Raw genomic sequence first — 25762 nt, 5'->3', positions numbered from 1 at the left:
AGAAAATACACATGGTCATGTTTAATTCAAAACATAAAGTGTACTCCATATTAATAAATACTTTTAATACTGAATTGTAGAAAAACGACAATGCATGTTCTAAGAAGACAGTTTACTAAAGAATCAGAGAAAAGGTAATCTTTTACCTGTAGACAATTGATAAAAACAATCTGGGAGTAAGAACAGCCTCATGAATATCATGTGGAATTGAGGGAGGGAAAGAGGAGAGCTGATAAAATCAGGAAGAATTTTCTACTCTCCTTTCCTCACCTGGGCCTTCAAATTAAAAACCTAAAATTTGAAAATACACCTTCATACACACAGCTGGTTTCTTTCTCTAATCCTTCGGGTTGGAATCACTAGTCAGTGGACACAGTTGAAAGCCATAAACAGGTACCCAGTCTGAATATTACTCATATTACTCTGGTTGGTAATGGTTTCATGAGGCTCCTTGGAGGTCAAGCAGGAGCTGCCACAGTTTATGCTTAAAGCTCAGGCACCACCGCTGTCTCATTAGGTGGAGAACTGAAGGTACTGAACAATGCTGACGGCCTCCTCCTCTAGCTCTGTCTAAACTTAAGTCCTTTCAGGGATCTTTGTATAAACCTATCATCCAATCTGCCCGCCTGTGGTGCAGCCCCTGCACCCTCTGGAGCTGGGACTGAGGAGACATGTTAGGCCAGGCAGGCTCCCAGGCCTCTCATTCATGGAGAAAATCTATTAAGGAAACCCAATGGCCACTTTTCTCTGCAAACACTCAAATGAAACAATCTCAAAGATTTGGAGTTCTTCGTCCTAATTATAACAAATGATAGAGAGAACTGCTTCAGAAAGGGACAAAGGTCAACCCTTCTCAGATCAGCCTCAAGTGGGAGCGGAAAATGCCTGCCCTAGGTGCCTTCAAGGCATGGAAAAGATCCTTCCTTGGTTACTCCTTGCTTCCTCAGGTCTTTTCTCAGAAGACATTACTTTCCAGGCTATAGTAAGTAAAAGAAGGCCTCAACCCAAAAGCCACCACTGCAGCTCTGGCTCTCAGGAAGTTTCTGGATAGAGTGAGGAAGGAAGAAGCGAGGTCTCCTTTCTGATCATTTTGATACATGATCTCGTAGCCAAGGGAAAGTCAAGGCAGTGAAAGAGAATGAAAGACATTTATGCCTAGTCCTCTTAGGACAGAATGGGACAATTTTACGGGAAGTGCTGTCTCCGGTTCTGAAGGCCAAGATTTAGCCAAGAAAAGACACCAGTTGGATGACTGTGGACACTTTCATTTCCATGGGCATTAGAAGCACAGGGCTTTGGGTTTAAGCTAGAGAGGACCTCAGGGATCTCACTTCTTCATTTTCCAGAAGAGGAAGGAATCTGAGGCCTGGCGAGATTAAGCAGTGTACCCAGGCCACACAGCTTGTTATACCTGCTTCAGGGACTCGGAGAGTGGCAGAGGCTTTAGTGAGCCATGTGGTTGGTGCAGGTGAACATCATGTGGCATGTGGCTAGTTATGTTCAGAACCCCCGCAGACAAAAATTTCCCACCCCTGGGCCCTTTCTTGTTGCTCTGTAACCAGAAGTGAACAGATCCTGGACCGAGCTTATCCGTGGGGTTCCCTCAGGAGGGTGATGAGGAGCTTCAGGTGTGTCCTCACTTCCCAGTCCGAGAGGCCACCTGGATGGCTTTGATCCACTCGGTGCGCTCCTTGGGGGTGGCCGCTTGCAAGAAATAATGCACTTCATCGGCCGTGATGATCTCAAAGAGGTTCTCTTCTTCACTCTTCCTGCCTGGAGAGAGAGAAAGTGAGTGACAGGGCACGTGGGCACCAGAAAGGCCACCTAGTTCACCCTCCTTCAACAAGGAATGAAATCCCTAGTTTTTGAATGTTTAAGAAAATTATGTGGTTTTCAAACTTACCATCACTGTGTGTGTGTGTGTGTGTGTGTGTGTGTGTGTGTGTGTGTGTGTGTTTAAAAAATAAGTGAAACCCTCATGGAGAAACATTTTCTTTCATAATTTACATGCAAACTAAACTTCTCACTTTTGCATACCAATAATGTTTAATGAGTAACCTCTAATAGTCTTTACTGAGTATCTTTCCTCTGCTCATAATATAAACCAAGGGCTGACCTTAATATATTTTTAAATGGATGGATAGATAGATAGATAGATAGATAGATAGATAGATAGATAGATAGATAGATAGACAGATGATAGATGGATGACAGATGATAACCGGACCCACAGCCAGTACCATCATTACAGGCTGGACTTGTTTTTATCAAGGGCTAAGTTACAGTCTCTGCTGAAAGACTGAAATGCAATAGAGTGGCCAATACTATGACAAGCATTAAAACATTCACCTCAAATCAAAAAGCAACATGTTCCCTACCCCAAGACTAAAGCATAATTCTGTGGGGAGAGGGGAGTGAGAAGGCCTAGGGGAGTAAAAATCTAGACTTCTGCAGCTGTAATGTTTACCTGTCAGTCTCGATAACATCATAAACCCAAAAGGACAAGGCGAAACCAGGCCATGGGTGTCTGAACTACATCTCCACAGTGATACCACTCTTCCCCACACCTACGAAGTCAGTTTACACCAGTGTGGTTATTCCATGCACCAAATCATAGACCTGTGATCTGGGACCCAGGGGAAATCGGGAGCAACCTCCTCATTCTCAGTGAAGGAGCTCAGACCTGGATTAGTTAGGCGATTCCCCCAAGGCCATGCTGCTGACCAACTATAATGCAGGCACACCACACCACCTCACTGCACAAATGTTCCTTTTGTTGTGGGAGATTTCCTGGATGGACTGCAAAAGCCTCCTGTTAAGGAATGTTATGCCTCAATTACAGTTGTGAGGAGGTAACAAGTCTCTCCAATTAATCCAGTTCTGATATGAATGGCTTTTCTCAGCATTTCTCAAAGATTTACCTAAGGCATGCACAAAACCACTCCAACTCCCGAAGGCCCAGAGAGCCAGGACAGCAGTGGGGAGAGATCAGCAATTGGTCTCTCTCAGGTTTTGAGACAGAAATTCATTCGTGCTTATGCCTGGTTAATTGAATGAGTGATTGCTGTGGACTCAGGGTGCTCAAGTATGGGAAGGGAGCCTGAGCAGACACACCTCTCTCAGACAATAATTCATTCTTACCATCTGAGTTGCTCTCCACTGAAGTCACCACACAGCCTCGCAAGCGAACCGCTCCCAGAGGATCCTCCCCCTAGAGAAGAGAGGAGTCCTTGGTTATGATTCCAAAACACAATGTATGGCTCTACCTGATCCTGTTGGTACAAAAGCGACACAGACTCACTCTGGCATAGATGAGGGCCCCAAATAGGTAAGAGCAGAAGGGGATTAAAGGAAGCCCCTTTCAGATCCTCCCCTACCCCACCTTCCCCGGGGAGGCAGAATGAGGAGACACAAGTCAATCCAAACCTCAGATCTGGAGGAAAGTGGCAGGAGACATGGAGAATCTGAATCACCATGTCCCGCAAGAGAAGAGCTGCATGTTTCCAGAGCTCTTTGGCTCAGTGCCACTGACACAATAGTATAACCCTCATGGGAGAGAATCAAACAGCTCTGCACTGGAAGCAGAGGCTGAGGAGCCAAGCCAGACGGAGCTGTCTTTACACTTTAGAGTTGGCTCATTTTATTGCGGAGAAAGCCCTCCTGTGAATACTCAAAAGCCCATATGGCTAGACTTAAACAAGTGCTTTCATCCAAGTTGTCCTAGAAGAGAAATTATCACTTTTTTGCCTATTAAACCAAGAGCAATGTGTTGAACTGGCTGAGTTCCTCTGAAAATATCGGACTGGGCAAACAAACAAAAATGATGTTGAGTTGACTAAATAAATGACCATAGAGTGATATTTTCTTCCATCCCTGAGATTACGCTGGCCTCAAAGCCTAAGATCTCAAATCTTTGCCATAAGAAGATGTAGGAAAAGGTAGAGGCAGGTGGGATAAAAAGAAATGGGAGGATGAACAGGAAAAGGGGACATCAACAGAGCAGAAAGGAGAACAGGAAGTCCCACAAACAGATGCAGTCGAGGCTTTTGGTGGCATGGTTTTATCAACCACAGGATCTTACCCCAGCAGGGTCATAGTAGTGCAGATATGCAGGGTCTTCTCTCAGAATGAACTTCCGCACTTTCCAGTTTTTCCTCCTATGCCCCTATATCCAGGATCAACATAAGAAAAGGAATGATGAATTCTTAGCATCTCTCTGTACACATAATACCTACATAATAAGTTTTTACTGAATTGAAAAAAGAAAGAAAAAAGATGAACTACTAACTTCAGGAGAACCAGGCCCTAACCTAGCTCTTTGTCAGGGAGATAGCACTAGGGCCAATGAACAATTTGGACGTTATTAAATTATACATTAAATTATTTCTATGATTGACTTCCAGCTTGGTATCATATAAGACAGTACTGTGCACAATGTATTATGTTAGGTAATGTGGAGGCTACACAGAGATTTAAGTCATGGCCCTACTCTTCTAAGAGTTTATAACCTGTGTGGAAATACACAACAGCTAATGTCCGAATTAAATAATTGGTATAGATAATGGATTTCAAAGGAATGAAACAATTGTGGATTTAGGTATTTTTAGATGTTATAAAGAAAGCTTTATAAAGACCTACACTTATCCACGTGGGACACACAGGAGTTAGATGAGTGAGAAAGAGGTCAGTGAGAAAGACCACCGACAACAAAAAAGCCACAGTGAGAATGCACAAGGCATATTCAGACACTGATGAATGAAACCAGTCTGACAAGAAGGCTGGGTTCATGAGGAAGAGCAGAGGCAACGTCAGAAAAGTAGAAGAGATTTTAGTAGAAATGAAAGGTGGGGTTGTCACTGATGGTTTTTGAGTTGGAAGTGGAAAGAATACAATCACATTTTAGGAAGATGAATGTGGTGACAACATACAGCATAAACCAGCTGGCTCGGTTAACCAGGGCGAAGATAATAAGGCAAAAAAGGAGGTCATTAGGAAACGATTTCAACAATCCAGACATAAAATTATCAGGGACTACCACCAGATAGCAGCAAAGGAAATGGGAAGGAATCGTTACTGTGCCAGACGCAATGAAAACGAATAGGACTTGGCCTTTTCCAAGACAATTAAATACTGACACTGTCTAGACTGTGGATTTTGAGGGCAGGATTGGTGTCTTGATTGTCTTTGGTCCTCCAATGCCCAGAACTGTGCCTGGCACACGGAAGCTGCTTCGTATCTGCTCATAATTGCCCTGCATTGCCCAATTATTTCAATTACCTTATAGCACTTTTTTTTTTTAATGTCATGGTAAACTTGATTTGATGATTTCCCACAGAAAATTCAAATGACTTAAGTAACTCCAGAAGCCAAAAAATATTAGATTAAAAGATGTATGCTTTCTATCTTGCCAAAATGAAGAATACTGTTATTTCTAAAGCACCACATATTGACAAACATGTATATGACTTTTCCAATATTTGTCATTGTACTTGTATAGAAAAGCAATGAAACACTCATCATTTCAGCAAACAGTGCTTCCTTCATAATGCCAGGTCAGAGGAGTTTAAGGAGAACTTTCAAGAATGTGTCTAAGTTATTTGGCTGAGCATTTGATCAAGGGGTTCATCTCCAAAGAGCCTTTTACTTGCCTGAGGGATGGAGCCAGGATCCATGTATAGTCATATGTAAGAATAGAGACTATTTCTACCTGCAATATCACATCCAGAAAGGCTTTTGCAAAGCATCAACTTCTAAAATTATTTTTATGAATTCCTGCTATTTGCCTTTTAATGCCGCCCATAAAATGTAGATACTAAAGTTTCTGCCCCACACCCATTTCCTCCTGACCTGCAGACACACATGGTATGTCATGCAATCACTGGGTGAATACCAAGTTCTCATAATCAATGGAAGAGGAAGGTAACAGGAGGATGTGAAATCAGCCTACACTGGCCAACCACCACGTTCCCTTTAAGCCGTAACTGGCATCACAATGTGATGCACTGAAGAGTTTGATGTCAGTAAGGGGTATCTGGCCATCTTACATTTAATGAGTATTTCCTGAGGGATCTTAAGGAATGAATGCATGCCTGAGGTTTCCAAGAATTGTTGCTGGTCTGTCAAAGTCATCTACTTATATTTGATTTAAATCACGGCACAAATGTTTATTGCCTATTATAGACCAAGAAGAATGCTAAACTCTGCAGCAGATATGAGAAATATACATATAACACATTGTCCTTCCCCACCAAAGAATCTAGATGTAGTTGAAAAACCAAATACTTCATTCATTGTCATAATAGAATGAATTATATAAAAAAGGATTATATTGAATATAATCAAGTATCATTTATCCTCAAACTTGCTACGTCCCCCAAGTAGAATTATTTCCTCTGGGATGAGAGAAGTGGGGAGAAGAAAGGGGAAGGGGTGGGGACCAATCTCCAGTTGGACACAGCTACTTCCCACCTGTAGGGTGTGGAACACAGGTGTCTTTTTTCATGATAAGCTTCCTACACAGGTTAACTGTGGCTAACTCTCAGCAGTAGACACAGGGTGGTTTAGTTTTGTGGCATCTAAAGAGGGCATTTTTAAAAATTCCCTCAGATGACTCTGATATGAACCAGGGTTATAAAGCACTAAGCTAAAAGATTGGGAAATTCAAGGGGGCTGAATAAAAGAGGTTTTTGTTTCCTCCCTCATCTTTTCCCCGAAAAAGTGAAAGGAAAGAATATTCTAAAAGAACAAAATTCCTGAATGCACATACATTTCCATTTCCTTTGAATTCTATGACTATTTAAACAGTGGTATCTTGATCATAGGAATAATCAGCTTTCAAGAAAAAGGCTTTGTGGTTCTCAACCTTGGTCACACATCAAAATCGCTTGGGGAGCTATAACATTCAATGACTCTGCTATAATTGTTCTAGAGTGCAATTTTAACAGATCCCTGGAGAATTAAAATGTACACCAACTGGGCTAGCTCAGGCTAAATTGTAACTATCAAAAGTCAAGTAAAGGAAGGCATAAGAAAACACAGAAGCAAGCCTACTTCTAGTCCCTGTTACCTTCAACACACACTCAGGTACCAATTAATTACCCTCAGCTAACTTTTGAACAGCCAGGGTCTCCTTTGGAGTGCTTTGCTCAGACATGACGCCATGCCAGTCCAGACTTTGTTCACCCTGTTTCAACCTTCATGTTCAGTTTTCTCAGGGCTCTACTCTAGACTAGAGCTTGTCAGATCAACTAATGTAAGAAAAGTTATAAATGGCTGATAACAATATATAATTATAGAAGGAATCAACAACATAAGAAAATGAAATTCCCTCCCAAGCTACTCTTAACAGCTACCTTCCAGCATCTGCAATCAAGAGGCAGGAATGTAGGAAGGCTTGGCAGAACCAACGAGGAAGCCAGCAATGTGCAAACTCTGCCCATGGGCAACTGCCAGAGCCTTGCCTATATAAGGCTGGCCCTGCTCCTATGCTTTTCCTTTAATCTAATCAGTGGTCACCCTGCCATAAAAGTTATTAGAATACGCTGTGAATTTTTTCTAAATCCTTACTATATTAATTCTTAGGACCCTATTCTCTCAAGACCTGATGTTAAGGTAAATTTTCCACACTAATGCCCACTTCTCCTAGTGAAACTCAAAATTCATACCTATACCTAATCTCAAGTAGCCCAAATTCCTTTTTTAAATGTAAATATATGCTTAATGTTGGTTCTCTCTTTTTCACCTTGAAAGTTCATGAGGTAAGTTAAATCTCTCAGTCCCAAGGGGCCTATAGACAGAGCATGAAAATCTCCTTACAGTGACCAGGCTCTCTCTGTTATATACTGAGCAGTGCCTTTAAGACAGCTCACAGCACAAACAAAAAGGCAAATCCTTGGCCTCATAAAGCAGCTTTGGTTTCTGTGACACCATGTGCTGGTATCAGTTTGCTTCACCCTGAATATTCCCATATCTTTCTGCTGCTTCTTCCTCTACCAGGTGCTGACTCTAGCTTCCTCACTCAGTTCCAGCCCCCGTATTTTCTTACCTCTTGGCATCTCATGCCTTGGCACCTGGTAACTAACTACAGCTCTTCAGCTCACTCTAGCCCTTGCCTCCCAGACTGACAGTTGCTTGTACCTGTGGATACCTGGTAATTGCACATGACTTCCTCCCAGAACTGAGTCCATACCCTCCAACTAGATTTGACCTTTGTTTGCTTCTGCTTCTGCAGAGTTAGCCTCAGGCATGCCATGGATTTGGTCTCATCATGTACTATCCACAATCTGGAATGGCACTTCCTTGTTCTCAACGGTATATAATGTTCCTTTTTTGGATATGGGCTATTCCTGTTTTCCAGTTACTTTGTAGGGAGGAGGGATAGGCAAATGGAAGGATTTTTATTATGAAATATCTCTGCCTTTTGCATAGCATCTCTTAACAGGTGATTTCCTCCAGCTAATTTAAAGGTCAATACTTTTCTTGAAACATCTATTTTTCCCATGATATTGATAAAAGAGAAGTTTCCTTTTTTCAAAGTCTATCTTCTACCCTGCCTGCCTCAATCCTCCTGACCTAATGCCACTTTGATCATCTACTTAGCTATTTGTCCATCTTTCACTCTGTGGGTTACATTTGCTAGTTGATTATTAGCCAAATGAAATCACCATTTGGTGATTAGAAATAAAAAGGACCTGGTGAGGGGGAAAGGTTAAAAGGGAATAGTGGTGGCCACTCACCTGTTTCAGTAAACATCCCTGCTTGATAATGACCCCTCTGAATTCTTCTTTCAGAATGACATCATCATCACTGGAATTCTCTTCACAGAAGAACCCACTGTCTGGCTATGAGCAAAGAAACAGCAAGTTTACTGTACCAGTCTTAGGTGTATTGCTACTTATACTATCTCCAACTTGCTCAGCCCTCTGCCTACTTCTTCTCCTCTCCTTATGGTTCATATCCTAACCTGAACTTTAAAGGCTATTCTTGGTAAGCTCATTTCTCCTCCCTTTTTATTTTGTTTCTAGACACTCTTCTTCTCTTGTTTCCTCTCATGTGATCTTGTCAATGTCCTTTCATTTTCTTGGGTCCCCCAAAATATATTCCAAGTCTAGCTAAGCATATTTCTTCCTTCAAAGCCTTCCTTCTCTTGGGACCTGATAACCACATCCTTGAAAGTAGAGTTGACTAATTTATAAGACACGTCACAACATGATCTTAATTGTGACATCTGCCACTCATCCCCTTCCACCTTGAGAAGACCAAGAAGGAACTGGAACTTGCTCAACTATAAGCAAGTAATGAATAATGCAGAGGAAGAGGAGCCACTGTGATGGGTATTTTTGGAATCCCATATTTAAATGGTTACAAACAACCAAATTAGAAATCTAAAAAAAATACTGAGAGTGGAACTTCCCCCAAAGTGATATGAAACTCAGGGACAGTCATATCATTTGTGTAAAAAGGTTGGTTCTCTTAAGTAGCTTCCTAACTTTTGTGCTGTGACCCCAAACAGAAATAAAACTGTCAAAATCCCCCTAGAAATCCACAGTTGCAGGATTTCTGAAATGGCCCAAGATTAGTTCCGTGTTATGTAATATAGTGTTTTCCAATCTGTGGCAAACATAAGGTGATAGGTATACAAGATGATTCAGGCAGGGGATGTGGATGAAAATATTTTGTATTAAACATTTTTAACGTATATTTGAAAAAATACAACGTGCATATTATGATTTTTATGGATCTCCCTCTAGAAAGAAAGCTCTGTGATGGCTGCAATTTCTGCATATGGTGGGGTTTTTTTTGTTTGTTTTTTAACTGCTGTATCTTTTTTGTGTAGATGAGTGCCCAGCATGCACTAGAGCCTACTAGGTTTTTATAAATGAATTATTGCTTAGAATAAGGATAGACATAGTAAAATTTTAAGAGTCCACTTAAAGAAAACTATAGCTTTATAGTTTGCTTTGTAGTAAAGTAAACAATAGTTTCCTTTAAACTGATTCGCTTGAATGTGGCAGACATTGAGGAGGGGGAGAGCTGTCAAGTCAGGAATAGCTAAGAACTCTCTATAGGGCTGGGTCTTTGTTTACCATATGTGCACATGAACTGAAATCACCCCCTAGAACCTGCCCAGGGCAGTCCTTATTACGGGAAGAGTAGACAGGTAGCTTTTCTCGCTTACAAAGTAGTAGAAGGCATCAGGGTTGTCCAGGAAAGGATTGTCCGCCGTTCCGTCCACTGCGCTCTTGGACAGATCTCCAGCGGGCTGCAGGTACCCTTCATTGAGCAGTGACGAGGCAATCACGAGACCCTCCTGGCGGTTCCGAACAGACTGATTGGAAATCAGCCAGTCGATGACACAGTTTCCTGGATGGAACCACCAGAGGAAAGGTTAATTCTCCTAATGAAAGAACAAACCACTGACAGTCCCATCTGGAGAGCTCTAGAGCACACATGGGTCTGACTTGTCACATTGTCCCTGTTACTCCAAGAAAGAAAAATAAAATCAATGGTATAGGCACCTGGAAACAAAAGAACCAAATAAAGGTTTAGGGGGGAAAAAATTTCCATGTTCTTTAAGGAGCAATGAATGCATGCATCAAAGAAATAGTTTTTACTAACCCACTCATTTATTCTATTAACAAACATTTACTGAGCACCTAGTAGGTGCTAATTACTGCAGTGGGTATTGGAGGGACTCACTCAGGGAATCTAAAAAGGAGAGATGGGTGATAAGTAATGGTTGTAACAACTGCTGTGCTATGGGTCAATACAGTGGAGCTACTGGGTCAAATCCGCAGGAATATGTGGAAGCGGGGGGAGGGAGCTGTGAGGGCACTGTCAGGAAAAGCTTTATGGAGGAAGTGACACTGGGCCCAGGTTCCAAAAATGAGTAGATGTTTGCCAAGCACATGAGACAGAGGCTGAGAGGAACCAGTACAGGCTGAAGGGGCAGCAGTGTGAAAAGACACACACATGCCTGAAGCAGCCCACTTGGAGGGCAGGGGGAGGATTTGGTGGCAAGAAGGCAAAAGGAGACAAGAGTGAGGCAAAAGGAGGGCACAGAGTGAGCAGGGAGAGCTTTGGTAGCACATCAAGAAATTTGGCAGTGAGGGACCTTTGCAAGTTTTTAATCAGGAAATAACATGGTTTGTTGTGTATGTCCTAAATTAAAATGTGATGATAACACTTGTAATGAATGTCACACGTTTTTTGCAGTGTCTAGCAGGGAACTTGAGAAGTCATTTAATCAACTTTCTGCCTCAAGAGAGGATTGCAAAGAGAATAAAATAAAACTGACCCATCAATTGGATTATTAGCAGGCTACAACAAAGCTTTGTATTAAAAACAATGTATTCTTTCTTTACAAATATAATCAACCAGGGAGCCAACATAACAGGCAGCGAATCCCAGGTCATCCAAGAGAGTGGTAGGATATGCCATCCTTGAAACAGGAGTGAGAACAGATGTTTAGTGAGCCTCCCATGAATTTCATATGTGAAAGGTTTTTGCCGATTTCCCTTTCTCTAGAAGGATAAACTAATTAATACTGCACTTCTACTTTTAATCTTCACAGAGACCCCATAAAAGAGATAAGGCAGTAACTGCAGATCGCATTTTAAGAATGAGAAAATTAAGGCTCAGAGAGTTTAGGTGACCTTAGGCCTGAATTACACCTGCAATGGGCTTTCAGTTAAGTGTTGTAACCCCAGATTTCACACTTGTTCAGCTAAGCGTGCTGAAGTCTAGTCTCCCGATATTCAAGGTCCTTCACCACATGTCAGCAGTGCCTGGGTTCCAGTCTCTGCTCTACACCACTTGACTCTTACATGAAGGCTTGACCCCACCTGAATTTCTAGAATCCACCCTGACCTTCGATGGGAAGGACTTCAGAAGTTCCAGCCCAGTACTCTGGGACTCAGTAACATGTTACACAGGAAGTAAGTCTGGCTTGGTCCTTGTGCCCAGATCTACATCAGGCATCCCATCCCCACCCCCTGCCTTGTTCCCTTTGTCCAAGGCTCTGTCTTGGTGACCTCATCCTGCTAGAGTTAGGGCTCTGCCTTGCTCTTGCCAGTTTTCCTTACCACTGCCCAGGGCTAGTATCTTGATTCCAAATCTTAGCCCCGTCTTTTCTGATGTTCATGGGCTACTGCCTTAATGCCTTAATGCCCTGATGCTGCATTCCCATGGGATTCTACCCTGTTACCCCAGCTCACTACCTCTCCACTATTTTCATGTATTATCTATTGACTGGATTCGACATCTGTTGTCCCTTCTCAGAGTTTTCCTCCCTTGACCTCTCCTGTCACTGTAAGTAAGCTATGCCTGGCATTAGACAAACCTAGTTCCATACTATACGTCCCATTTTGCCCCCTAACGAACGACCAGCCCTACTAGGCTGGTCCTTTTCTTTTCCTGCATGAATGTCCCACAACCTTGCCTCCCCATCCTCTGTTCAGCCTCCTCGTCAGAATTCCTTCCCACAAATACTTAATGAGACTCTCACTAACTTTCACGGTCAAACTCAGGCACCACCTTCTGTTCATCCCAATAACCCCCTAAGCTCTTCTGAACTCACAGAAGTGACTGTGCAAATTTGTGACCTCTTAACTGTACACCACATTGAGAGCTGGCGTCATATACGTAGTACGTAGTTGTAACGTGTGCCAGGCGCTGTTCTAAGCACATTACAGCAAGCCTATAAAGTACACGTGCTATGACTATCCCCATTTTATAAGCAAGGAAACTGAAGCACAGAGAGGCTAAGTTATTGGACTGAGGTTTTACAGCTAACATGTTGCAGAGCCAGGATTTGAACTAAGGCAGTCTGGCTCCAAAATACGTTTATAACCATTACATCATCTCCCTAAACTCAGAACACTTAATGCCTGACCTTGTGCAGCCTCAGACATCACTATTGTCACTTAAGTTTTACATTGCATATTGTGATTCCTGTTCATCATTTCATTCAACTCTGTGTCTATTTTAACATAAGGGTATTTATCGGGGGGGGGGGGGCAGGAATGACGCTTTGATTAGAATTTCCAAAACTATATCTTGGACAACAAAGTTCTATTCTATTCTTTCTGTTTCCACGCTGGGGACATTCAATTCTCATGCTCACTAGCCTGCAATTCTATGACTCCGCCCACCCGCCATGCTCCACACCCCACACCCCACACATAAGGCTAAGCCAGAACTCTGGATCACCTTCCCCAGCTGCCCCCTTTCAGACTTGCAAGATCTTTTACCTGTGAAGCAGTGATTAAAAATCTTCTTGTCCTTCTCTAGGTTTAGTTCTTTTATTCCTTTTTCGGTGTCTTTCATGGACAGATACAAAGCACTGCACAGAGATGGAAAAAGACAGATGAGTCATTTCAGAATGGAAAGGCCTCTCCGCGAGTCCACCTTGGAAAGGCAGGCCATGAGCACAATGTTCGCCCTCCCCAGGTGGCCCCTGCGCCTCATCTCCACTAGATCTTAAGTAACTAAAGGGCAGAGTTATTTGCGTGACTCAGTGGCCTGCACAGCATTCAACAAGATGTACTAGGAAGGTCATTATTACTTCTTAAATTCATTAAGCTCTTTGTTGATTTAACTCCTAGTACCTGAGTTGCCCCCAGTTAGGTGGCAAATATTAAAGGTTCTCAGGGCCAACTTTCCATACGCATTCTAGATCTTTAATTTTCCTCAATCCTCATGTTCCAGTTCTTTAAGTGTCCTTCAAGAGACCATCTGGTGTAGGCATTTGCCTCCAAGAAAGTGAACATTGTGGGTAAACTTATCTCTTATTCTAAGAAGTGTAAGAGACAAGACAAAATAGTGAGAAAGTCTCATTTTTTGTCCTTGAAGTAATACACTGAAGTGAACCTGATCTGAGAAATTGTAAACAACCAAACAGAAAGCCATTTTCGTGCATCCTGTGGCTCCAAGTAGCACAAGCATTATTGCCACTCAGCTCTCATGACCAGAAATGTGGTCACTTAACAACCCCAGGCAGCATCTGTAGCTAGACCAGGTGCTTCCTCTGGGGTATTTACCAAAAAGCTTCCCTGGTGAGAAAAGCTTTTACCAAACTCAATGAACAAACTTTCTCAAACTCCTGTGACATTACAAGTCCTGTGTTAGGCTTGTGGAAGGGGGTTTTTTCAGTCCCCCTCAGGAGCCCCCTGCCCCCTATTATATAAACAGAATCTTTGTTGGGCATTTTAAAGCAGCCAATATGGAATTCTTCTTGGTATGTCTCCTGTTTCAGGGTATGCTCAACATAAAAACAAAACCATCAGGAAGCAGAGACTCCCAGAGAAAAGGGCTCATGTGATAGGAGGTGTGAAATGTGCAGGAAGGAAGGAACCCTATTCCCAACCCCTCTCAGGGACAGAATTTAGCTGTGAGCCTCTAACAACCTTTAGACAACAACCATCCCTGCAATTCCAAGCCAGCCAACGTCAGAGGATGTTAAACCAGGTCAGGGCATAAATGGCTTCCACCCAGGATGGGTATTCACCTTGCTGGTTCATGCTGATTGTGTGAATGTGTGCTTTGAACTTGAAACTTCACGTACTTGGTTGCATAGCCCCTGCTTTTTCCTCCCTCCCTAGGGATCCTGAAGCTTTCTTTCAAGACTAGCTTGTTATGGCTGCTTCCTAAGTACAATAAGTTTTCTCTATCTCTCTCATTATCTCTCTGGCTCTCTTTCTCTCTCTGCCAAGGTTTCCCAAAATGAGAGAATGTATACTCTATTAGATTCCTCTCTTCAGCTGCTAGGCTTTGGGGAAACCATGATCACTCTTTCAGATTCAGGTAAACGTCTTAGTACACCAAGTACCGGTATCAACCTGGAAGAGTGATTACAACCTTCAGAGATGACCAAAGCAAACCTTGGAGCAGGGTCTGATGTGAGATTTCATCAAAAGGAGGGGGAAAGAGAAAGGGGTGAAAGGAAGCAAACAGAGAAAAATCACCCTAAGTCAACGGTTTCTGGCAGTCGAATGGATCTCCTGGTGGATTTTCTAGCAAACTTCTGGCCTCCTTCAATGCATTTAATAGCCTTCTTGATGTCCCGAATCCAGCAGTCTCTCTCTTCTAGGAAGGCTGCCTGGAAGAAGTGGTCCTGCTGTTTGGTCGTAGTGATCTTAAACACAAACTAAAAATCGAAACACATCCCATTAGGAATAATTCCTTTCAAGGGGCTCAGGCCCCTTACAAAGCACAGCAGTTGATCCCACCCTGTTCTGGAAGTGCTTGGCCAAGAGAGACCCAAATGCCCATGGTGGAGTGTGGGTGCTGGTGAGAGGGACTGGCCCAGGGGAACCATTCACCCTGTGGGCCTTGCACAGGCTCACAGGTCAGTGCCTGACAAGGCATTCATTGCGGCTCATCTTATCAACTCACCATCCTTTTGCCGAAGTCCTGACAAGGGCTAGTCAGAGCACTTCCTTTCAGGGGGATCATTCCTTTGGGGCTGTTGTCACTCTTCTTCTTATAGAATTCAATTCCATCTTCTAACAATACAACCCACATGGGTTTCCAGGTGTTGAACACACTCCCCTGTAATGACAACAAAAAGAGCCATGTAACACTATTTTCTAAAACTGTTCTATAGATGGAGTAGGACTTGGTAAAAAGGCTAGTGCTGGCCAGTGTGGATGCAGGTGACCCATGTTTGTGTGACCAGGGTGCTAGGAAAGCAGCTTTCAGGGGAGAAGGGGACAGCAATTCTTCTGGAACTTAAATGGCTTATAAGATAAACTGTACACACATCTATAATCAGCCCATACGCCTCTCATGGGCCACTACCAAGGGAATATAGTATGAACCTCAACTCTCCTTGCGTATTTCAGGCTGGCTTTCTGGGGCTTATTTTCTGCTCCCAAACCTGTTCATTATATTCAGTTCAACTCAGGGATGACAAATAGATTCCATCTCAGGTGCCAACTCAGACTGAATAGTAGCTGATACCTGAGGCTGGACTCATCGGCAGAGTCTCATGATCCAATAGCTACCATGTTTCCCCGAAAATAAGACAGGGTCTTATATTAATTTTTGTTCCATTAGGGCTTATTTTCAGGGGATGTCTTATTTATTCAAATACAGTCATGTCATCTTCTTCTGGAATCTCATCATAATGTACTACATGCATCCGTCTGGCTGATGATCTTAAATGGGGCTTATTTTCGGGGTAGGTCCTATTTTCGGGGAAACACGGTATGTTTACCATGGGCGTGGAGGCTATACATAGATTGTGGCATGCTAGCTGTAGTAACTTTCATTCTGTGGTCTAATCATATTTTTATCTGAAAGTAAATGTCAAGAAGAAACTCAACAGCCTTGTATGCCAGACTGAGTTGTACAAAAATCCTTTGCAAAGTGGTCTTTTATGTCAGAGTGTTGGTCTCCATGTCGATACAGCTTTTAGGAAAACATTTACTGAAAAAGTTTTCAGTTGGGGTTAATGTCAACTGCCCCTATAGCAATAAATTAACCATTCTGCCTAGATCAAGGAAGTCTCTCTTTCTTGTCTAGATTTTGGCAGGGCTTTGGAAAAAGGAAGAAAACAGGGTTCTTTGCCTCTCATCATTGGACCCATGAGATTACCCTGTCATGACTACTGCAAAATAGAATTATCATCCAGTTCCCAGCAAATTCTGCTGCTTATCTTAAAATACGAAAGAGCCTATATATAAAAGTCCAGTTACCCAAAAGGAAGTCTATTTATGCAAAGATAAATACTTGTGGGACTATCATCTTGCTTGTCCAAGTGTTTCCTTTCATTTAGTTACTAAAAACAAATATTTTTTAAATTAAAACACACTATCTCTTTTCTGCACAGGCAGAATAACTATCCATACTACCACTAGGTTATTTCCCCGTTTTTAAAAAATGGGCAAGGTCAGACATTATGCCAACACATGAAATAGTTTCAATTAAATATCTTTCTGTTCTACATCTATCTGAGAGGAACTCATATCCAGAACTGAAAGAGCTCCTGCAAATAAATAAGAAAAATACAAACAATCTATTTTTTAAATGGGCGAAAGACTGCAAGAGACGTTTCATTCAAGAGGTTATCTAGAAAGCCAATGAGAAAGGGTTCAACATCATTATTCATCATAAAAATGCAGATTAAAACCAGTGAGATACCTCTGCACACCCATTAGAATACCTATAATTTAAAAAGATTGAGAAGCGCAAGACTAGGCAAGGATGATAACAGGAACGCCCACACCAGCAGGAGTGCAAAATGGTACATGAAATGGGAAAACTGGAGAATGTCCTAATTCTTAGAAGATATACGTTGAAGTATTTAGGAGTAAGGTAGCATGATGTCTGAAAGTTATTCTCAAATATTTCAGCATAAAAATATATGTGTTTATTTATACAGAAATATAGAGATAGGGAGTGATGAAGCAAATATGGCCAGTCGTTCACAATTGGTTAGTCTAGGTAAAGAGTTTACAGATAGTCATACTGTTTTCCCATTTCTCTGTGGGTTTGAAATTTTTCAAAATAATTGGGAAAAATCAATAAATAGATGAACAACACATGACACTACTATGTACTAAGTTTGGGATATAATTTTAGGGAAATATAGAGACAAGTCTATTTAATAAAAAATTAAAATAACTGAAAATTACAAATGGTGGCTAAAATGCCTTTCGAATCTAAAATTTTATATTCTACCTCAGGCCTATCAAAGATTAATAACTGCCACAATCACTCAGGGCTTTTGACCTTGGAATTGGGATAAACTGGGAGAGGTCAGCCAGAACTGCATTCCTTCCTTAGACAATTAAAGTAAAGCTACTCCAGAGCCAACTGTTTGAAAGGTATTTGTGCTTTCCTAATTCAAATGTAGCCTCAGGGAGCTGTCACCTCACTTAGAGGAGGATACGTCATTTGGGATTCAGGGTCTTTATGTGCATTTAGGAGACTGATACTCTGTAAAACAAAAGAAATCAGACTGCTTATAAAATGGAAAATTTTCTTCCAGATTTGGTAGCGGTTAGTTAAGGCAAGATGATGGAATTATGGGTGATCTCTCTCTCCCCAGCCATTGCTGCAGCCACCAGTTTCTCACTGCAGTAATCTGGTAGCACCTCCTCTCAGTGATCCCTACATTTGTCACTTTCTCTCCCCAACCCTCCTTGTACTTACCCAAGAGCAAACCTGGAAGTGTGATCATGGAATGTCCAGGGCTAAGTACACCTGACCAACACATGTGGAACTGGAACTAGAATCCAGGCCTCCTGATTCCCAATTTTATGCTCTTTCTATGTCCCCTCAGATGCCATCATTATTTTGGTTCTTGCATAATTCTGGAATCTAAATCAATTTTTCCAGGCAACCTAGCTACCTCTATATATAAGCTCATAAAAATCACATGATTATGATTTTATATAATCATAAAATATAAGGTTTTAATAATATATATGTATATATGCAGAGCATCTGTCTGTTTTTTCCCAATATAGACCCAAACTTATCCAATTATTTGTCACAACAGGTGTGTTTTAGATGCTGAGTCAGATTTATTAAAGGTTCCCAGTGAATAACTGTTCATCATCAGGGAACTAGTACAATTTAGTGCATAAGTGTCTGACATTGCATGACAGCAAAAGAAGATATCTTAAAGGACCAGATATATCACCATATAAAAACTTGAATTTCAGTACATTTTAAAAAACCTGCAAATAAAAATATGTGGAAATTTGTAATATTATATAATTAAAGGTTAATATCCTTAATATTTTTTTTAAAAAATCTTTAGAATCAATAAGAAATACAAACATTGCCAATTTTCTAAGTGGGCAAACAATATAAACCAGCCATTTCAAAAGAAAAATGCTCAGGCCCAATAAACATAAAAATGTACTGCTTCGACAGCCTTCAAAGAAATGCATATTAAAATTAAATAAGATATAATCCTTTTCTTTAATAAGACTTTTTGTAAGATTTATAACATGTATTAATTGGTGAAGATTTGGGGAAATGGGCATAATAAAAGGAGCTCTATGAGTCACCAGTTTGATGTGGGCTGTCAAAAAAAACTGAAGTCATTGTAGGCTACATAAATAGAAGCATAAGATCTAAAGTGAGGAAAGTAATAGTCTCACTTTAAATGGAGCATAACCAATAGGCGACCGCGGACCCTGGAGCTGGATGGTCCAGGCTCAAATCCCAGCTCTGTCACGTCCCAGCAATGTGACCTTGAGCAGGTTTTTATACCTCATTGTCAACATCTGGCAAATGGGGATAACATGACCATCCATTTCTTAGGGTTATGGAGAGATTAAGTAACCCAGGTAAATTGCTTAGGGCAGTGTCTAGAATATAGTCAGCACTCAATCAGTACCACCTATTCCCTGTAATTCTGTGCTTATCAGGTGTACTTGGAGAATGATATTGAGTTCAGGAAACCTCAAAGCTGCTGATAAGCCAGAGCCTGTTCAAAAGAGATAAGATGGCATCTCTCTTGGGAAATAGTTGAAGGAATTGGCTAGGTTTTAGTCCAAAAAGAGACAGGCAGAGTAGATAAGGACTGTCCTCAAAGGTGTGAAATATTGTCATAGATTGAAGTCCCAATCTATGGATGTTTTAGAAAAAAACAGTTCGCTGCATAACTTAAGGGAGAAAGTTAAATTAGTGAGCTCCCTGACTCAAGAGGCATTCAAACATACTTGGTAACAGAATAGCGGGTAAAAAGCAGGCCACAGATGGGAAGTTCAATTAAATAGTTATTTCAATACTTAACATTTCTTTCAACTCTCAGATTCTACATATTTATTCCCCAAAGCCTGTTGACCCTACTATTCTTTAGGTTTCAATTTCCAGATTTCCCTGCCAACTCTTGCCTTTCACCAGTAAGCCAAAAATAAATAAATCTTAAAAACATATTTAACATCATCATCTAAACATGAATACCCCACTGGGAATTTTTTTAATGCATTAAAAATTGCTATAATATGGACCCCTGATTCCTTGGGTCCTATGAGTCTATTTTAGGCAAGTTTCTTTCCTGGAGACAAATTAATTCAGTAAAGAATGATAGCGCAGCTGCTATGCTACAGACACTGGCCTGGGTATTGGGATGTAAAAACGAATAAGATAATCTCTGCTCTCAAATGGTTGAGTCTCACAGGGTGGGGAAGACAGTGACCCTATTCAGCAGCTCCAGTTCAGTGTGATGAGTGCATGGAGTGGATCATGCCTTCCTGTGTCTGTACAGCTACACTGAAGGAAGCCACAGCTCACTACTGACGGTTGGAGCAACTTTATTTTAGTGTTTACAACCCACACCACCTTTAACTTCTCCTTTCCCTCAAACTTCTCTTTTCGGATGTTGACGTATAGCTGGAATTTAAAGGAAAATTGCATTACGGGCAAAAGTACGTATCTAACTAAAGCAGAACTGTGAGTTAGTATCATCCATTCTCCCACACTCATGGGGCGTGTATTTTGAGCTGGGTGCTGCATTAAATTAAGTCCTTACTTCCACTGCATCATAAATCATTTCTTCTAGTTTTCCAGCCTGACCCATGAAATCCCTTGTATAACATCACAGATAAATGGTCATCCGGTGCTTATTTAAATTCTTTGAAGGCAGGGAAACAAATCTACTCAGTAGTATGTTCTTTACATTAATAAAAACTTCCAGGTTGGATAATTTCACAATAAAAACATACTAGGTAAGAAATAGAGAAATGGCACTGAATGTTTAACAGCCTGATTTCTGGCATCTTAGGAATTTAGGTTCAAATCTCAGCTTTACCTCATCTGTGCTGTGTGACTGTAGGCAAGTTACTTAATTTTTCCAAACATTAGTCTCCTCACCTGTAAAACGAAGAGAATATTCTATCTATTTCCCACTGTTATAAAGATTAAATAATATACTTAAAGGGCTTAACACCAAGACTAGCATGTAGCAGGTGATCAAATGTAGTTACTACATCAACAGCTAAGATTAACAGCTTTGTAGGGCAATTCTATAAAATTCTTCTGGCATAAGGCTCTTCTGGATACCATGCATCACAGCAACAGTGTTGTGAAAAAGAAAATCACTGCAAGACAAGCCCATGAGGGCCACATGTAACGTGGTTAGGATCTGTGACACTGGGGCCACACTGCTAGGTTCCAGTCCAGCTCTGCCACTTAACAGCTGTGTGACTCTAGGGGAGTCTGTTTCCCTCCCTGCACCTTAGTGTTCTCATCTGTCCAGTAAGGCTAATAGTTGTACCCACTTTGCAGGGTGCTTATAAGTACCACGTGCATTAATGCAGTACATGCTTAGATCTATCCCTGCTGAGAGGTAAGCACCACAGGTGTTAGCTTATTATGACGATGGTGAATCAATGGGTGCAAATCGCTGGGGATTATTTCATGATATTGTGTCTGGAAGTCAAAGTAGCCATGTGAAAGAAGTCCTGGGCCGAGAACCCTGACTCTGGTTCCCTTTTGCACCCCAGACTCTCCTCCTTCTACCACAGCTCTCTGCAGGCCTTTTTATTTCCTGCCCAAGCCACTTGTGCTTGGGCACCCTGGCCCCTGTGCTTTCTCCCAGCCTTAGAGGACACCTGAATCTCTGAGCCACTTTTTGGGTCAGTCCTGCTGCGTGAAGTGCCTCTTGGACTTGTCAAACTGTCAAAAACAGTTTGCTTCATAAACCTCTAGGAATGAGGTTGGTTTGGGACATGACTTGGTGGAGTCCAGGTTATTGATTGTGTAACCTCTTCCTCTCTCTTTCTGAAGCTCTGATTATCACCCTATCCAAATCTGTACTATGTTTGCAAGGACCCCCAACAGATGTTTATGTTTATTGGCTGGCAGTAATCCCTAATCAGAGAGAAAAGGAAGTTGAGGTCACAACACCAAATCTTATGCATAACACCATTTGTCCAGGCCCCATTCTGACTTTGGTAAGTTCATCTGTCTCTCTTTTGCCAGTGTGGGTAAGCCTGCCTTTCAGAATGCTGCAGAGAATCAACAAGACAGTGGGCTTTGCTGTTCCACAAGCCGGGGTTTGAATCCCAGGTCATCCTCTGCCCAGTTGCTTGACTGTGGGCATGTCATTCTGAGCCTCCGTTTGCTCATCTGTCAGTTGGGGATAAGGATACTACTGCTTAGGGAGGTTAGGATTGAATGAGATCATGCTCATGTAGCCACTGGTTGCTACATGGTAGACGCATCAAAAATGGCAACACTCTGAGCAAAGAATGCTGGGTCTTATTTAGAATGAAAAAGTTGCAAAATGACAGAATCGTGTATTTTTCCTCTTTCTCTTAACTATACTTTCTATTTAAAGGTTTTAGACATGAGGCAATGGAGGAAACATTAATTATGAAATGTGGACAGTCATCTTTCCCAGAAGAAAAGCAGAAACATTTTAGAGTCCATGTCATTGACTCCTGACCTCAAGATTTCTGACGTGACAACATCCTTGGACCAGAATTTTTTAATGTTGCATTTTTTTTCCACCCAAGACGTCTTTATCTCCAATAAAATTACTTCATAAAACAAGAATAAGGAGAAAGATATTCTTTATTACCACCCAGGTATTTGAAACTGCATAAGAAAAAATGGTAAATGGAGGGAGATTTATATATTATTGCCTGTCATGCTCTAACATCAAAAACCATAGTCAAGGATTCTCACAGATTTGTCAGAGAAAGATTTTCTTGGTCTTTTCTTCACTACTAATTTGGCAACCAACCCAGGAACCAGTATATATCCCCATGAAAATCTAGGAGAGGACACCTGTCTGTTGAAGTGTATATCAACACCGATACTAATAATCATTGTCACTTATGTAGCACTTACTGTGTGCTAGGTTCCAAACATTTATAGTTTTTAACCCACATATCTGAAGTATCTGAAAGAAACTTAACATCTAAAGAAGTTAAGAATTTCAGCACCTTACTGGGAAATTCTGGTTTCAGGTGCAGTTCTGAAGCCAACAAAGGGAATATGCAGCCAACCAAGCATTTCTTTAAAACGACAAATTAAGGAATCTTAATATAGTAAAACAAAGAGTGTTCAAAAGTTCCTAGAGAAAAATGCAAAAATTACGGAAGATGTAAATGGAAGACATGAAAATTACGGAAAATGAAAATTGTGGAAATATCAATATAAAATTTCACCATGTTTTTTTCTAGGTACATTTTCTAGATTGGCTTGTACAAGCCATTATCTGAAAGAATTACTCTAACTGAGTAAAGACTCTTTATTAATTTAAGTCTTGACAACCCTAACTTTTTTCTAGTGGGGCAGCCTCACTTATTAGAGATTTACTCTTCTAAAATTTTAAATAATGTATAGAGTGTAAAATATGCATACACAAATTTAATAACAGCAATTTTATTACAAGATGTTTAAATTGCTTAAGAAAAAGAGAACTTTGCAGAAAATGTTTCCTTTCACCTACTCTTCTCAGGACACTAGCCCAAGTGATCAGGAAAGAAATACATACATCGACCAATAAATATTATTGGTTCTCAAAAAGAGTATTGGTGCCCATTGCAAAGAATCTACATATGCCTCTGCGTACATATGTGTGTGCTTTTCAAAGGATGTTTCAAAATATGGCCAACTAGAGAGAATATCAGCTCAGGGCTCATTTATTCTCCAGCATCCCCTCGTACTCTTCACTACCATATGTGCATTACAAACCTTAACTTAGATTAAATTTACTCTAAGAAAACCCTGGTGTTCCAGATAGAGCTCAGTGCCACAAGTCAGGAACCTGGGACTCAAGAGAGTGGGTTTCTGCTCCCAATTCTGTCACAGCCATGTGACCTTGGACACATGAGAGCTTCCGGCTCTCAATTTCCTCTTCTGTTAATGAGGGAATGAGGCCAGATGATCTAAGGTTCCTTCCAGCTTTAAATCAAGACAGAATCAGGCAGCAATAGGTGCTGTTTAATCTCCCCATACATAGAACATTTGGGATAAAATGCCACACCAACGAACAGCCTAACACAGAGTCACAGTACGCATTCATTCAATTAAAAAGCTGGGCATCTGAAGGAATATACTGAATTTAGTTCATTTCTGACATGCTTTGCTCCCTTGGATCAATGTGAGTGTACTGAGTTACATAGGTGTTGCCCACAGGATGCTCACAACACGCTGTGTGTGAACTCAACATCCTGGGGAGTTTAATAGTGACATGGCACACACCCACCATCATAAGAAAAAACAACAGCGCTAACAAAATTCAATTTCCTGATGATGCAACAGTGAGACAAAGCACTTCTGAGTGCACTTGTGTCCCTATTTTCCAATCTTTAAATTGGTGCATCTACCTACTACCTTTATGGCACATTACATAAATTCACTAAGACTCATGAAGAAAGAGCTTTCAGCCCAGTAAAAAAAGATAAAGTTTTTAAATGCACCAATTCTTAGAAGAAAGCCTAAGAAACAAGCCACGATTATGGTATTATTGTATCAACTCATCTTTAATCATTTTCTTCTTTTTCCCCTTGAAAAAAAAAGGGGGAGTGAAACTTAAATAACAAATGAATAGTCTCTCCCAGTAACCTCTACAGCAGGAGAGTTTGAGTCTTCTATCACAACAGGCATGTGAGGCTCTTGAAAAGGGTGATGTAAATCTTGAGGGATTTTGCTTAGGCCTCCTCCACCTTCCAGACCCTGCAGCCTGGTGTTCTCAGTCCGAGGTGATCAAGCTGTGCCGACACCTGAGCTATAGCTCAGCTTTAAAAACCAGGATGCCGTGGAACCTATACTGGCTTCCTCTGAACATTCTACATGCTGCAGTGTTCTCCTGGTTCGCCCTTTAAACATTAGGTTCAGCATGAAACATTCCTAAAATGAGTAGGTAGAGAGTGCAAAGCTGGACTCCAACCCTCCCCAGTCCTATCTCCAGTGACACCCTTGTAGGTGGCACTTCTACTTACCCTTTTCACAAGGTAGCCCTCCCTGATCCGCTTTGGTTCCATGTCAGATGGACAAACACACGGCCAGGTCCACTTTCAGGCAAGTCCTCTCAGAAGCTCAGCCTCCTCTGAGAGCAGAGGCAGTTGTGGGCTGCTTTTCTATAGTGAGGTCCCTTTCACAATTTCCCGTGGGCTGGCAATCGCATGATCACACCCTCTTCCCCTCCCTGGGGTGGAAGATGAGAATAAGGAACTGCAGAGAGGAAAAAAAAAACATTATTTGCTAATGTTGGAGACTTATTAAACGTAGAGTTGGGTTGAATATTTATTCAAGGCAAATTCTTATTACTACAAAGAAAACCATTCTCCTAAAGAGAAAAACATGGTGAAAAACAGAGAAAAATAAATGAGAAAAACTTATTGGTGAAAATTGAACTTGCTTAGGAATTATTCTTGAGATCCTTGAAATGTTTAATAAAAATGTCGAGAAATTCAGAACTGTCTGGTTAACATAACAAAGGTAACTACTGTTCAGAACCTTAGGACGTGACCTGAAAATAGTTGGAAAAGCCTGGAAATAGGCTTTTTTGCAGATGTAATTCATTTAGTTAAAACGAGGTCATACTGGAGTAGTTGGGCCCTTACTCCAATATGACTAGCAATCTTATAAGAAGAGGAGTGAGACATGTAGACAGAAGACAGCCTATGACAACAGAGGTAGAGATTGGAGTGATACATCTATAAACCAAGGATAACCGGCCAACACCTGAAGCTAGAAGAAGCAAGCAAGGGTTCTTTCCTGGAACAGTCATAGAGAGCATGACCATGCTGATTTCCCACTTCTGACCTTCAGAACTGTGAGATAATAA

The 25762-nt window shown here is 41.3% G+C and overlaps 1 protein-coding gene across 1 annotated transcript; it reads right to left on the bottom strand.

Moving 5' to 3' along the window:
- On the bottom strand, positions 1-25072 carry PLEK (pleckstrin). Its single transcript, XM_019718277.2, has 9 exons — positions 24915-25072; positions 15394-15549; positions 14964-15145; positions 13251-13342; positions 10178-10362; positions 8736-8840; positions 4082-4165; positions 3142-3211; positions 1-1773 (listed from the first exon to the last, which is right to left on the bottom strand). The coding sequence occupies exons 1-9, from the start codon at positions 24954-24956 to the stop codon at positions 1637-1639; spliced, it is 1053 nt and encodes a 350-aa protein (XP_019573836.1). The 5' UTR covers positions 24957-25072; the 3' UTR covers positions 1-1636.
- Positions 25073-25762: the final 690 nt, after the last annotated feature.

The sequence above is a fragment of the Rhinolophus sinicus genome, linkage group LG05, assembly GCF_036562045.2.
Source record: "Rhinolophus sinicus isolate RSC01 linkage group LG05, ASM3656204v1, whole genome shotgun sequence".
NCBI classification, from domain to species: domain Eukaryota; kingdom Metazoa; phylum Chordata; class Mammalia; order Chiroptera; family Rhinolophidae; genus Rhinolophus; species Rhinolophus sinicus.
This window is presented reverse-complemented; position numbering and strand designations above follow the sequence as displayed.

Bases quoted from the DNA above. Each gene is read 5' to 3' on its own strand.
- PLEK (XM_019718277.2), bottom strand. From the start codon at position 24,956: ATGGAACCAAAGCGGATCAGGGAGGGCTACCTTGTGAAAAGG. The intron at 8,841-10,177 runs GTAAGCGAGAAA...CTTTGCTCATAG, and splicing joins CTGATGCCTTCTACTACTTT to CCAGACAGTGGGTTCTTCTG. The intron at 1,774-3,141 runs GTAAGAATGAAT...CTCTCTCTCCAG, and splicing joins AGTGGAGAGCAACTCAGATG to GCAGGAAGAGTGAAGAAGAG.